Source organism: Lithobates pipiens, unplaced genomic scaffold, assembly GCF_037356315.1.
Source record: "Lithobates pipiens isolate NorthernLeopardFrog02 unplaced genomic scaffold, aLitPip1_a1.2 Scaffold_18, whole genome shotgun sequence".
NCBI classification, from domain to species: domain Eukaryota; kingdom Metazoa; phylum Chordata; class Amphibia; order Anura; family Ranidae; genus Lithobates; species Lithobates pipiens.
Genome location: NW_027507758.1, coordinates 624,384,308 through 624,397,726, shown reverse-complemented (window position 1 = coordinate 624,397,726; position 13,419 = coordinate 624,384,308). Strand labels below are relative to the sequence as shown.

Here is a 13,419-nt window from a genome sequence, read left to right as displayed (position 1 = left end):
TTTTTTTAAATCACTTTACAACCCCTTTAAGATGCTGAAAGAGGAAATAAAGACGAGTGGCGTATTAATTTCTGTCTGAGTCTGACTTATGCGTCACTCCCCTGCAGGGTTTGGGCGTGGTGAATTGGAGGTGTACCGGTATATGTTAGTATTGTATGACTGAATATAAAAACGTGTTAATTGCATATATACATAAGTGACTCAAAAATATTTTACCAATATTTTTTTGAGTCACTTATGTATATATGCAATTAATACTCACATAATAATTTATGTGTCATGAGCACTACTTTATAGTGGAATTTTTTTCATTGTAACTGTATAATTTTACACTTATAAGTAAGGGTTAAGGATATTTGGTACTTGAAATTTTGGGAAGCGCTACTTTTTTATAACATTGTTTACCTTACACTTGATACCCCGGTGATGTGTTAGCAGCTCTCTTATGTGATTTATTTATCTATTTTTTGTAAGAATAGCTCAGTGTCTTGTTACAAAAATTTTGAATATAAAAACGTATTCATTCTATAGTAATAGAGAGAAAAAGAAAGGAGATATTCCTTCAGGAACCCTGGCTGAGAAAGGCTGGACTAGGCAGTAATATATTTCTATCCCCCTTGGTGGGAGTGGAGATGACCCGTCTATAAGGATATACAGTACATACACACACAGCACAAGGCCGTGTTCACGCTATGAGATGTTTCTTTGGGCTGCAGTTCCTCTGAGCTCCACAAGGTGGTGATCTCACCGCTCACCAGACAGGAAGTCTCTATAGAAGACAGGAAGTGATGTCAGGTACAGACAGGAAGTTCCAGGTGAGAGTTGAGTCGGCAGGAAGTAGAGAGAAGACGTTGCTGGAAGTGGCAGCAGAGAAGGTAATAAGATCTTATTTTCTATTGTAGCACTGACCCCCGAAGGAGCTGCTGATTTTATTGGGCTTACCGTTACCTTCTTGACCTTGTGTACCTCTAGGGGTTTCCCGGGGTAGATGGCCCAAAGAACTATAGAAACGGACACTGGATCCACTTTTGAGATATTTATTGGACAACAAGTAGACAGAACAGTCTCTTTATGAAGGACAGAGGGTTGGGTAGGAAGTTCAGGTACTCTAGGAACTGCAAAAGATAGGAAGTCTCTCACTATAGAAATCCATAGAATTACCGTTTCACAACTGGATTCTCACAGCTACCGGATAGACCTTCTCTCACTAGGCCTAGCAGCCAAAAGAGTGTTTAAGTAGAGCAAAGTCTCTGCCACAGACTTGGATGTAGAACACTTGAATAAAGTCTCTGCCACAGACTTGAATGTAACTGAAGGATGTAGATAAATTTAGAGAGCTATCATACGGTACCAGTATCTCGCGGCCGGTCCGGCGATACCGTATGAGTGTAGATTCACTTGGTGTCTTTCAACTGAGCCTCCAGGCTCTTTCTGGGAAGCCAGCCTTATGCATGGCCTTCTCCCGAAGAGTCCTCCCCTGGTTGCTTCTCCAGTTGCTGGGCCTCTCCACAGATGAGACGGCACCGGACCACCTTTAAATCCTCCTTCCAGTTACTTTGCCTCGAGCTATCCAGCCCAGAGACTCGGAATTGGATGAATCCGCACCCCAGGCCATGAGGGCTGGTCAGGAGGACCAGGACCAAACAGACAGAAAGATCTTCTGGACCGGAACCCAGAAGCAGGTGATGTCAGTACCTTAAGTACCCTCTCCCAGAATGCACAGCAAGGAGACACTCCCACTGGGCTGGTTCCAAGAAAGAATGGCACCCAACACGCCTAGCTAAACTGCGTTCTCACACTTGCCAGTAGTGACAGCGACACCTGTGGCCAAGCAGAACCCAGTGCAATCCAGTTCAGACTGGTACTGAAACCACAATTTGGTATAATTGACCCTAAAACCCAACTGTGGCTTTAGGAATCTTTAAATAGAAAAAACACATAGCGCGTGCTCTTCAGGAGGCGGCGCTACACTATTTACACCCAGTAACCCCCCCCCGTCATGTCCGTCCTCTTCCTCCATAGTCACTGTGATGTCTTTTATCTCCAGCAGATGATGATACACACATATATAGTGTGGAAACCTAGATTAACCTCTTCAGGGGCAGAACATTTCCCGACTTACGGGGCCGGAACATTCTCCTCATTTTGGAGATAAATTCTAGCAATATGGTCCTCTAAACAAACAACACTGACAATAAACAAGATAATGACCATCCTGACCATACATGGCTTATAAAAGGGCAATTATTACACCAAAGAGGCAGCAAATGGGCAATCGTTACAATGTGCATCCAACACAATGATGGAGTGCAGGGGTCAGGAGTATGGAGCATAGAGACCCTTACATTGCTGGTCAGGAGGAAGAAAGCATTCCTCAGTCTGCCATGAAGAATATGTTGTTCCATCATTGGTGTCAGAGGGAAGAAAATACTGAAGGTTCCTAGGGAAGTAGAGGAGCCAAAAAGCTATAAGGGATAGCTGATGGACTCTAGAGACCTTTTTGTGTTTAGTGGGGCTCAGCAGTTCTAAGGGGGTGAGCAAAAAAAAAAATTCTAGTTGGCCGCTCGTCCAGTAAAATTATATAGTCCATAAAAAAAAGGCCAAAAAACACAAATAGAAGGGTAACAGCATCACCAGCTAACGTGTTTCATGCTCCTTTAGCGCTTAGTCCTAGCTCATAGTTCTAAGGGGGGTATTGGGAATGAGAACTTCGGGGGCCCCTGATGGGGTAGTGCAGCTGAAAGACTCTGGGCCCTTGATAGAGTTGGCCGGCAGCAGGACTCTGAGGCAGTGGCATGTAGTGTTGGTTGTCAGCGGTCGGGGCAAGGGAACTTATTTTTGGACTTTTAGCACTCCCTTGTGCAATTTTTGAGAGAGCACCCACGAGAGAGAGAGCAGGAGAGCAAGCAAGAGAGGGAATATGAGAGAGGAAGTGTGTGAGATATTGAAGAAGCATGGGAGAGAGAAAGAGAGGGAGAGTGAGGGAGGCACCATTCGAGAGAGCAAGAGACTGAGTGTGCGAGGGAGCAAGAGAGGGAGCATGGGAGAGAGCAAGAGACTGAGTGTGCGAGGGAGCAAGAGAGGGAGCATGGGAGAGAGCAAGAGACTGAGTGTGCGAGAGAGCAAGAGACTGAGTGTGCGAGGGAGCAAGAGACTGAGTGTGCAAGGGAGCAAGAGAGGGAGCATGGGAGAGAGCAAGAGACTGAGTGTGCTAGAGACTGAGTGTGTGAGAGAGCGAGAGACTGAGCGTGCGAGAGAGCGAGAGACTGAGCGTGCGAGAGACTGAGCGTGCGAGAGAGCGAGAGACTGAGCGTGCGAGAGACTGAGCGTGCGAGAGAGCGAGAGACTGAGCGTGCGAGAGACTGAGCGTGCGAGAGAGGGAGCGTGCGAGAGAGCGAGAGAGGGAGCGTGCGAGAGAGCGAGAGAGGGAGCGTGCGAGAGAGGGAGCGTGCGAGAGAGGGAGCGTGCGAGAGAGGGAGCGTGCAAGAGAGCGAGAGAGGGAGCGTGCGAGAGAGGGAGCGCGCGAGAGAGGGAGCGCGCGAGAGAGCAAGAGAGGGAGCGTGGGAGAGAGCAAGAGACTGAGTGTGCGACAGAGCAAGAGACTGAGTGTGCGAGAGAGCAAGAGAGGTAGCATGTGAGAGAGGGAGCGGGAGAGGGAGTGAGAGAGGGATCATGGGAGAGAGAGAGAGAAAGCAAGATAGAGTGAGAGAAAGAGTGGGAGTGTAAGAGAGTGAGAGTCCGAGAGAGGGATCGCGCGCAAGAGAGAGAGGCAGAGAGAGAGTAAGTGTGAGAGAGAGCAAGAGAGAGAGAGATCTGGTAAAGGGAGGGTGTGTGGTGCAGTGAGGTGATAATCTGGCTGTCCTAGCTCCTCGTCTCTATACACAGATGGGGAGTTCAGCTGTGTGGGTTGGTAATAGGGACTCACCACGGTGTTGGGGGTGTCTGGTGCTCAAAACTCTCCCCCCCCCCCCCCCGGGGGGCTCTATCCCCTACCAGATCCGTGCCGATGACCATCTCTACAAGTGAGTCGGATGGAGCGGGGAGCTACAAAGGAGCCAGGACTGGTATCGGCACTGAAAGCACTATGGGGAGCCCATGGGCAGTGGCAGCAGCACAGTGCCAGGTTCCCAGGCTGCTGACACCATGATCGGTTACAGGACGATGGGCGGTCACAGTGCGGGACTTGGGAGGGTGCAGGACTAATCTCTTGAAAATCCGGGGGAGAGGGTGTAAATCTCGCGCCGGGCCGTACCCATATCCGCAGAAGGTCTCCAAGGTGAACAGCCTCTGGCATGTTAGAACAATGTAGGTAACAGAAGTCGGCAAGTCTGTGTTCCCTAAATGTTGCGCCCAGGGCAACCACCCCAGCTGCCCCCCCCCCCCCCCCCCGACACTACGCTACTGAGGGAAGAGGAGGCCGTAGGGCTCAGGCTGACTCAAGATACAGAAGGAGGTTCTTATTCTTTGCCTTCTTTGCTGGTCCTCCTATGTGTATTTACTTTTCAGACCTCCTTACAGAACTCCTTCCAAAAAAGGAAGGCAACCTTCACCTTCTTGCCATCTCACTACATAAATATAATTTTTCAAGATACTAAGTGGAATAAGAAGGGAAAAGTCCTTTGCCCATTGGTGGGCATTCGTTCTTAGAAGAGGTCTGATTGGTTAGCACCACCCAGAGAAGTGATTCTCAAACTGCGTGCCGCAAAAGATTTGCAGGTTGCCCTGGGAGTTTTTAAAAAATATTTAAAAATTGCTAGCATTTTGAAACCTTGAACATAACGAAAAATGAAATGGTAAATCAATGTCGCAAAAGTTAAAAAGTAACATAAAAAAAAACGCAATCTCTGTCAGTCTGTCATTCATTGGTTCCTTTCGTAATGTGAAAATGTCAAATTATATATTTCAGTTAACATTTCTTGAAAAGAGCCTGGATGAGTTTTGGATCTCACCCGTCTTCATACAATTGCTGGGCGGAAGCGACGTCAAAAACGCCACTTCCGCCCACAGCTGTTAAATGGCCATTTTTTTAAATAATTTTTTTGAATGACAATTTTTTTTTTTATTGCATTTTTGTGTAAATATGAGATCTGAGGTCTTTTTGATCCCACATCTCATATTTAAGAGGTCCTGTCACGTTTTTTTTTTTTTTTATTACAAGGGTTGTTTACATTCTTTATAATAGGAATAAAAGTGACACATTTAAAAAAAAAAAAAAAACCAGAGTAAAGATAAAAGATAAAAAAAAAAGTTTTTTAAACGTGCCCCGTCCCAACAAGCTCGCGTGCAGAAGCGATCGTACGTGAGTAGCGCCCACATATGAAAACGGTGTTCAAACCACACATGTGAGGTATCGCCGCGATTGGTAGAGCGAGAGCAATAATTCTAGCCCTAGAGCTCCTCTGTAATGCAAAACATGCAACCTGTAGAATTTTTTAAACATCGCCTATGGAGATTTTTAAGGGTAAACGTTTGTCGCCATTCCACGAGCGGGCGCAATTTTGTAGCGTGACATGTTGGGTATCAATTTACTTGGTGTAACATCATCTTTCACAATATAAAAAAACAATTGGGCTAACTTTACTATTATTTTATTATTTTATTTAAAAAAAAGTGTATTTTTTCCATAAAGAGTAAGTCCGTTGGGCAAAATATGGTGTGACAGAAAGTATTGCAACAACCGCAATTTTATTCTCTAGTGTGTTACAGGAAAAAAAAAGTATAATGTTTGGGGGTTCTAAGTAATTTTCTTGCAAAAAAAAATGTTTTTAACTTGTAAACAACAAATCTCAGAAAGAGGCTCGGCCCTTAAGTGGTTAAAATGGACGATGAAGTGTGCGCTATATGTAAAAATAAATAAGTTCTTCACCACAAAAATTTTCAAATCTATTCAGGTGTGCCCTGAACATTTTAGATCTTTTTGGTGCGCCGCAAGATAAAAAAGTTGGAGAAACACTGAGCTAGAGGGTGGTCCGGGGTCAGGGAGGTGTGTTGGGGTGAGGCAGTCCAATGCCTTCCCATGACACAGGGTCTGCCTGGTGCTGGAATTCTGAACCCCAGCAACTCAACCACAACTCTGTACAACGTCCTGGATACTACAGTATACTTGGCAACCAATAGATCAAACCTCTCACCCCCTTCTGACCTCCTACACACTGGGCTGCCATTGGATTGAAGAGAACAGACTCCTCCCCCATATCTCTCTACGCCACCATCAACATTCTCCTGCTATCCAATCCCTTCTTTTACTGCAGAGAGTGACAGTGACATCACTCCTGTCAGTCAGCAGGCTGCCGGAGATTGGAGTCTTGTAGACAGAGTTCTGACAACGATTCTGATTAGCCGGTGTTCTGTCAAAAACTGTCCGGCCATCGGAAAGGGTGTCCGCCCCGTACTGCGCAGGCATAGCGCTTGCCCACTACGGAGGAGAAGGAGACTCCAAAAGTCTCAGAAGAAGAACAGCGCCTGCGCACTGAGTCCAGGTGCAAGCCCCACCATCCAAGTGGACATACAGTAGCACATAGTAACAGGGCCGCTCGCCACGCTTTGGGCACAGCCTCGCTTCGCTCAGCTATTTTTTATTCTAACTGTATGTCCGCTTGGATGGTGGAGCTTGAACCTGGACTCACGGCTCAGGCGCCGTTCATCTTGGGAGACTTTTGGCATCTTCTTGTCCTCCGTACTGCACAAGCGCAGTACAGGGCGGACACTATCCGATGAGGGACAGTATTTGACACTACACCAGCAACCCTAGCCAAAAGCCAACAAGGTCCACTTCCTCAACATCGTGATGACCCGACATTGACCTCACAGCACTGCCTCCGAGCAAAAAGTCAAAGGAAGGTTCGTATTTATCATTCCTTGTCTGCAGATCTAAAACTAAAGAGAAGAGAGAATTTCTGATCTCGCAGGCCAAGAGAGTCCCAGGAGCTCAAAAAGTGTATAAAACACTAAACAGTCCAAACTAAATGTGTTCCCATGGGGACAGTAGTCCTTAAATGTACAGCGACCCTCCTATTACCCCCTCACATCCACATCCTATTATTGTGTGACCAACACCATCCAAATAATTCTTACTTTCATTTCCCAAAGTTATCTGTAGACAAGGAGCCCTGTATAGATCAAATGACGGCACCAATGGGGATGGAGGAGGACCGGAGTCACATGACTGAGAAGATACTAAACCTCACCCTGGAGATCATCTACCTGCTGACCGGAGAGGTGAGGAGGATTCTGGGAGGTCACATGACATCACTCTTATCTCTATTAATAAAACACAGACCTGACTGGAGAGGTGAGGAGGATTCTGGGATTCTAATATGATATTCCTATTGGTCCCTCAATACAGAGATTTCCTCTTGTGAAGTCAGGTGATGATGTGACCATCACAGTGCCTCCATGTGACTCCATAAAACCTGAGAGACACAACCTGCAAAAGATTCTAGAAGTCACCAAGAAGATGATGGAGCTGCTGACAGGAGAGGTGAGCGGTGCCGGGAATTCTGGGACATTATCCAGTAACAGACAAGGGATGTGTCTGGATGGTGACTGTATCATTGTGTGTGTCAGGTTCCTATAAGGTGTCAGGATGTCACTGTCTATTTCTCCATGGAGGAGTGGGAGTATTTAGAAGGACACAAGGATCTCTACAAGGACGTCATGATGGACAATCAGCCGCCCCTCACATCACCGGGTAAGAGGAGACTTTATTGTAAAGGAGAGAGCAGTACGGAGGCTCCACCTAGATCCCCCATCATCTGATAAACACATAGAAACAATGTATTCAGTCAGTGTGTGTGTTTCCTACAGATGGATCCAGTAATGAGAACCCACCAGAGAGATGTCCCCGTCCTCTGTATTCCCGGGATTCCACCCAGGGAGGTCACACCATCCCCCACCATCATCAGGTAGATGAGGAACAATCACTGATAGTATCATTAGGATCTGTACATTATCTGCATTGTTACCATTGATGTCATTTTATTATATATTCAGAGTGGAAACCTAAGAGATTCTAATGTTGAGGTTAAAGCAGAAGAAGAAGAGAGGTATGTGAGGGATGATCAGCAGTCTATGGAGGAGGATGGAATAACGGGGACATTTATAGAGGAGGACACTCCTACAGAGATCAGCACAGGTGGGTCATTAACACTAAATACATTCCTCCACCCATACTGCTCATTGATTGGTCCAGAGTAGGGCAAGGACTGGGTGATATCAGCCTGTAATCCCCTGGTCACTTTCCTGAGCTGTGTTCCTTGTCCTGTATTCCTGTATTTCTCTCGGATAATCTTCCTTCTCTGTGCTGCAGACACAATTTATGTATCTAGACTGGATTCATGGAGATTCTGGGGGTTAGCCGACAGCAAAATGTTGATTTTCACCATAGGCATTACTAGACCTAGGCACCTGGGGTATGTGTCTTGGGGCTTTTGCCCCATGCCCGGGTCTAACAAGATCTCTGACAGAGCAATTCTCCCAGGGTTACTTACTCTGCTGGCTGTGCCGGGTGGAGGGATATGTCTGTATAGTCTCAGAACCAAGTCACTGAGTGCAGTCTCAGGAGATGGGAGGCAGCGGTGTGGGATCTCTCACGTAAACATTTAAGCTTCCACTGATTACCGAATACCAATATTATGAGTCCTGATCATTACATTACACTATATAATTTATATTGTACATTATATATTCCTGACCCCTGCACTATATACTCTATGCTGTACATTACATAATTCGGACACTGTATAGTCCTGACTTTTGTAGCCTACAGTATAAAATAAGTTGTATATACTTAGTCCTTACTTCTTCGGCACTCATTTTCTACCAGCTGGACATTTTATATCAGATGATTTGATTGGAGCACATAAATAATGTGATAACTTCTTCAGACTTTGGAACCTTAAATAGAAAGTGATAATGAGGGAGGAGTCAATAACCCAATGATGGTGGTCTTCAGGATCAGTCCAGTCTTCATCTTGGTTGTTCTCCCCCCATCCTCACTCTCTGACCTCTGGTGGGGCTCAGCCCCGCTGTTATTCATGACTAAATCATGGACTAAATAAGGAAGTGCAGGACTTCTTGTGTTGGGAAGATGGCAATGAGTGATAGAGGGGGAGGGGACACTCCGTCCTATAATCCCCTCATCACTGTCACTTCTATAAAAGACAGTTCTCGTTGTTTCCTCACTCTCTGACTAAGGTCCATGAATAAAGAAATGATCTGGTAGGAGATCAGAGGACCCATTTACTAGTTACCTTGAGGGGGGAATTGTAAGATCCTCAGAGACAAAGCTGCCTGATGTGGGCGGAGTCCTGGTTTAGGGGAACCAATCAGCTCATGTCTAGTAATAATCTTTGTATTTCTATTTTAGTAGATGGACGGGAGATGAGGAAAACCTCAGAGGATTGTCTCACTTTGTCTCCAGACTGTAAAGTAGAAGATGAGGACATCACACAGTATAGTCCAGGAGAAAACCCGACTACCTCAAATGTCCATCCGGCACCACACAGTGTAGATGGACCATCGTATTCCTCTTATCCTGAGGAACCTCAGACTGTGAGGGACGGTGCCGTCCTTCCAACAGAGAAGAGCTTTTCCTGTACTGAGTGTGGGAAGTGTTTCTGTTCTAAATCCAAACTTAATAGACATAAAAGATCTCACACGGGGGAGAAGCCGTATTCCTGTCCTGAGTGCGGGAAATGTTTTTCAACCAAGTCCAATCTTTACGCACATCAGAGATCTCACACGGACAAACAGCTTTATTCCTGTTCTGGGTGCAAGAAAAGTTTTTCAATCAAATCCTCCAATTCCAGACATCAGAGATTGCACACAGGTGAGAAGCTGTATTCCTGTCCTGAGTGCGAGAAATGTTTTGTACAAAAATCAGAAATTGTCATACATCGTAGGTCTCACACGGGGGAAAAGCCATATTCCTGTCCTGAGTGCGGGAAATGTTTTTCAGTGAAGTCCAATCTTTACAGACATCGGAGACTACACACAGGGGAGAAGCCGTATTCCTGTTCTGAGTGTGGAAAATGTTTTTCAGATAAGTCCAATTTTTATATTCATCAGAGGTTGCACACGGGAGAGAAGCCATATTCCTGTTCTGAGTGTGGGAAATGTTTTGTACAAAAACCAAAGCTTGTCAAACATCAAAGGTCTCACACAGGGGAAAAGCCATACTGTTGTCCTGAGTGCGGGAAATGTTTTTCAGATAAGTCAAATCTTTATAATCATCAGAAACTGCACACGGGAAAGAAGCAATATTCCTGTCTTGAGTGCGGAAAATGTTTTTCACAGAACTCCATTCTTTATAGACATCAGAGATTGCACACAAGAGAGAAGCCATATTCCTGTTCAAAGTGCGGGAAATGTTTTTCATACAAGTACCATCTTTACACACATCAGAGATTACACACAGAGGAGAAGCCATATCCTTGTTCTGATTGCAGGAAATGTTTTGCGCAGAAATCAGATCTTGTTACACATCAAAGATCTCACACGGGGAAGAAGCCATATTCCTGTGCTGAGTGCGGGAAATGTTATTTACAGAAGTCCAATCTTTACAGACATCAGAGATTGCACACAGAGCAAAAGCCGTACTCTTGTTCTGAGTGCGGGATATGTTTTGCACAAAAATCTGATCTTGTTACACATCAGAGATCTCACACGGGGGAAAAGCCGTATTCCTGTACTGAGTGTGGGAAATGTTTTTCACAGAAGTGCAATCTTTACAGACATCAGAGACTGCACACGAAGGAGAAGTTGTATTCTTGTTCTGAGTGCGGGAAATGTTTTTCAAGGAAGTCCGATCTTTCCACACATCAGAGATCTCACACGGGGGAGAAGCCACTTTCCTGTCAAGAATGAGGGGATTGTTACCCACCGAAGTCCCGTCTTCCTGTACATCAGGGATCCCACACAACCCTCGAGGAGTCTTAACGACTTGAGTGCGGGAAATGTCATCACAGCTCTCATGTGGGGAAGAAGCACACCCTGATATACACCTCAGATATACTCCATGGCTGATCTTCATCATGTTAGAAACAGTTGATAAGGAGATCAGAGATCACCAAAGACATGGATGAAGTGTTGTACCATGTTTGTAATTGATAGCAGTAGAAAAATAAAATGGAGTCATTACCTTTCATTAGCTTTAAAAAAATGTTGAACGAATGTGACCCGTATTTGCCCAGCCATGACAAATATCAGACATATTTTTTTCCATACAGTAAGTTCCTATGATAATTGGCTTCCTCTACTGATCATAATGCCATATCATGCTCTTTTTACAGATGGAGGTATTTCAGGGAAAATACCTCTTTATGACCACTAGATGGAGCTGATGATTATAGGAAATCACAGTGTTAAATTATGGCCCAAATATATCACAGCTTGGCATATGCTCATCACACTCGTCCAACAATTTTTTTAAAATAAAAAGATACCTTATTTTCCTTTATCAGGCATACTGATAACTGAGATCATAGTCATGCACAGGGCCGCTGATAGAGGGCAGCTTTATAGTGCAGGCGGTTTACCCTTCCCTGCAGCACGGCTGGCTTCTTCTCTCCCTCCTGCAGACTGTCAGCTGCTGCAGGGGGATCAGTTTCAGGGAATAGCCCCCTATTTCGCTGCTATGATCACACCCTCTCCTCTCCAGGATACCCCTCTTCTGCAGTTTTGATTCCCGTGTGTCCTCCCCCTTGTGTTTACTATGCTTCAGTTTGTGAATGAACAGGGAGCATCTGTACAGAGTGCTTCCTGTTCATTCATTCTGTAGCAGCTGAGGCTGCAGAGAAAGGATTGCGGATTTGTGTCCTCAATCACTTTCTCTGTCTTAAAACTGAGAAATTAGGGGACACCTGATACTTCATCAAAGCCCCCACCATAGGACTATTGATAATGTAAAAAAAATTGATAAAATAATTAGTAAAACATAATTAAGGGCTCATTCACGCAGGTACTCAGGACATGTAAATGAGTGGTTTGTTCATGCGGTAGATGCTGTGTTAGGGGTCATACACCTGCCACCCACACACCCACCCAGGCTGGAGGGGCTGTCAGGTAGGCTGTACGGGGCACCATGATTTCTAAAAGTAGCCCTTTCGCCAGGTTCCAGCGGGATGTACAGAGAAGAACCACAGTAAAGTTGGTTTTAGACTTTCCTTATGTCCCTAAGGATGTCATGGACATCATTGAGGTCTCCCGCACCTACTGGGAGGAGGAGCTGGTTTGGGATTACCTGTATGTTCCCAAACCTCAAAGGGGACGTCGCAACTAAGAAGCCTGGGCCTGGTTCCAGGATATCCGGCAGAAATGGAGAAGAGGAAGGGCCGTCTACAAGGAAAAGATAGTCATCATTAAGGCCAGATGGCCCAATAGAAGCTGCTCAGTGGCCAAGCAGGATTGCAGTGGAGAAATCATCAGACTGCCCAATCCAGAGATGTACCGGTGAGAAAAGGGGCTGACAGGATTCCAGCCTGAAGAGAAGCAGCTGATGTTTTGGGAAACCCCTTTTCTTTTTTGTACATCACGGAACACAGAGCAGGCTATATAAATTACTATCTGGGTTATGCGCCACCTATAGGTGAATGGACACTGGCAGACCAAAATAGACAGGAAGTCCCCCTCTAGTTCACCCCTCCCATGCAGGAAATACTTCCGTTTTTTCACCGGTGTCTTGAAGGTGGTCACTTTTTGTTTGCTTTGTGAGATTTTTTTTAATGCTGTGGTCCCAAGCCGATTCTTGAGACTGGAGGTACAGCCTTTTTTAAATCCGATCCATATAAAAAAGGCTGCTATGCTAAGATGGGCAGCACAGTGGTGTAGTGGTTAGCACTTACTGGTTCAAATCCCGACCACGACACCATCTGCTTGGAGTTTGCATGTTCTCCCTGTGCCTTTGTGGGTTTCCTCCGAGTACTCAGGTTTTCTGCCACAATCCAAAGACAGGTAGGTTAATCAGATCCTGTCTATAAATTGGCTCTAGTATGTGTATGTGTTTGTAAGCGCATCGGGACCCCATGGCGTAAAGGACCGGGCTATATCAAGATGCAACTCAACTCAAGATAAATGGTACCCGAGCCTTGCAAAAGAAGATAGGACTCAGCAAGGTTTTGCCTGTAATGCAACCCTTTTGGGCGCTAGACCCTGTGCTGTGGAATCCCGGGCACTTTAGAACTAATGAAATTCCTGCAGGGTGCTGTACAGGTCAAAGGGAGTGGACCCTCATAATAACAAGGGTTCCCAGTCCTTAAAGGTCCTTGGTAGACAAAGTCGGTGTGACAGGTGAAGGTTGGACCTTTTTGGCTTGTGTCAGGGTCCTGTGGCAGGAGTAGTAAGTAGCCCCTGTGCAAACGGGCATGTTATATTCTTCCCCTGCAACGTGTGTCTGTCTTGGCTGTCATTTTTTTTTGTTAA

General features: G+C 45.6%; 2 protein-coding genes across 3 annotated transcripts in view; one reads left to right on the top strand and one right to left on the bottom strand.

Moving 5' to 3' along the window:
• LOC143986867 (uncharacterized) overlaps positions 1-13,419 on the bottom strand; it is a 173,717-nt gene that overhangs the window by 34,121 nt on the left and 126,177 nt on the right. The gene's annotated exons all lie outside the window — the stretch shown is intronic.
• Positions 7,072-12,580, top strand: LOC143989453 (uncharacterized). 2 transcript variants are annotated; one of them, XM_077489580.1, is made up of 4 exons: positions 7,072-7,218; positions 7,346-7,480; positions 7,567-7,690; positions 9,368-12,580. In XM_077489580.1, exons 1-4 carry the CDS (start codon positions 7,123-7,125, stop codon positions 10,864-10,866), a joined length of 1,854 nt encoding a protein of 617 aa, XP_077345706.1. In that variant the 5' UTR covers positions 7,072-7,122; the 3' UTR covers positions 10,867-12,580. The 2 variants fall into 2 exon arrangements, with proteins under 2 accessions (XP_077345706.1, XP_077345707.1); XM_077489581.1 differs by lacking the exons at positions 7,072-7,218; positions 7,346-7,480; positions 7,567-7,690 and adding an exon at positions 7,996-8,134.

What these genes read in the sequence shown, in the direction of transcription:
- LOC143989453 (XM_077489580.1), top strand. Translation starts at nt 7,123, where the DNA reads ATGACGGCACCAATGGGGATGGAGGAGGACCGGAGTCACATGACTGAG. An exon ending in TCTACCTGCTGACCGGAGAG is followed by an intron (nt 7,219 to 7,345) that starts GTGAGGAGGATT and finishes CCCTCAATACAG; the next exon opens with AGATTTCCTCTTGTGAAGTC. An exon ending in TGGAGCTGCTGACAGGAGAG is followed by an intron (nt 7,481 to 7,566) that starts GTGAGCGGTGCC and finishes TGTGTGTGTCAG; the next exon opens with GTTCCTATAAGGTGTCAGGA.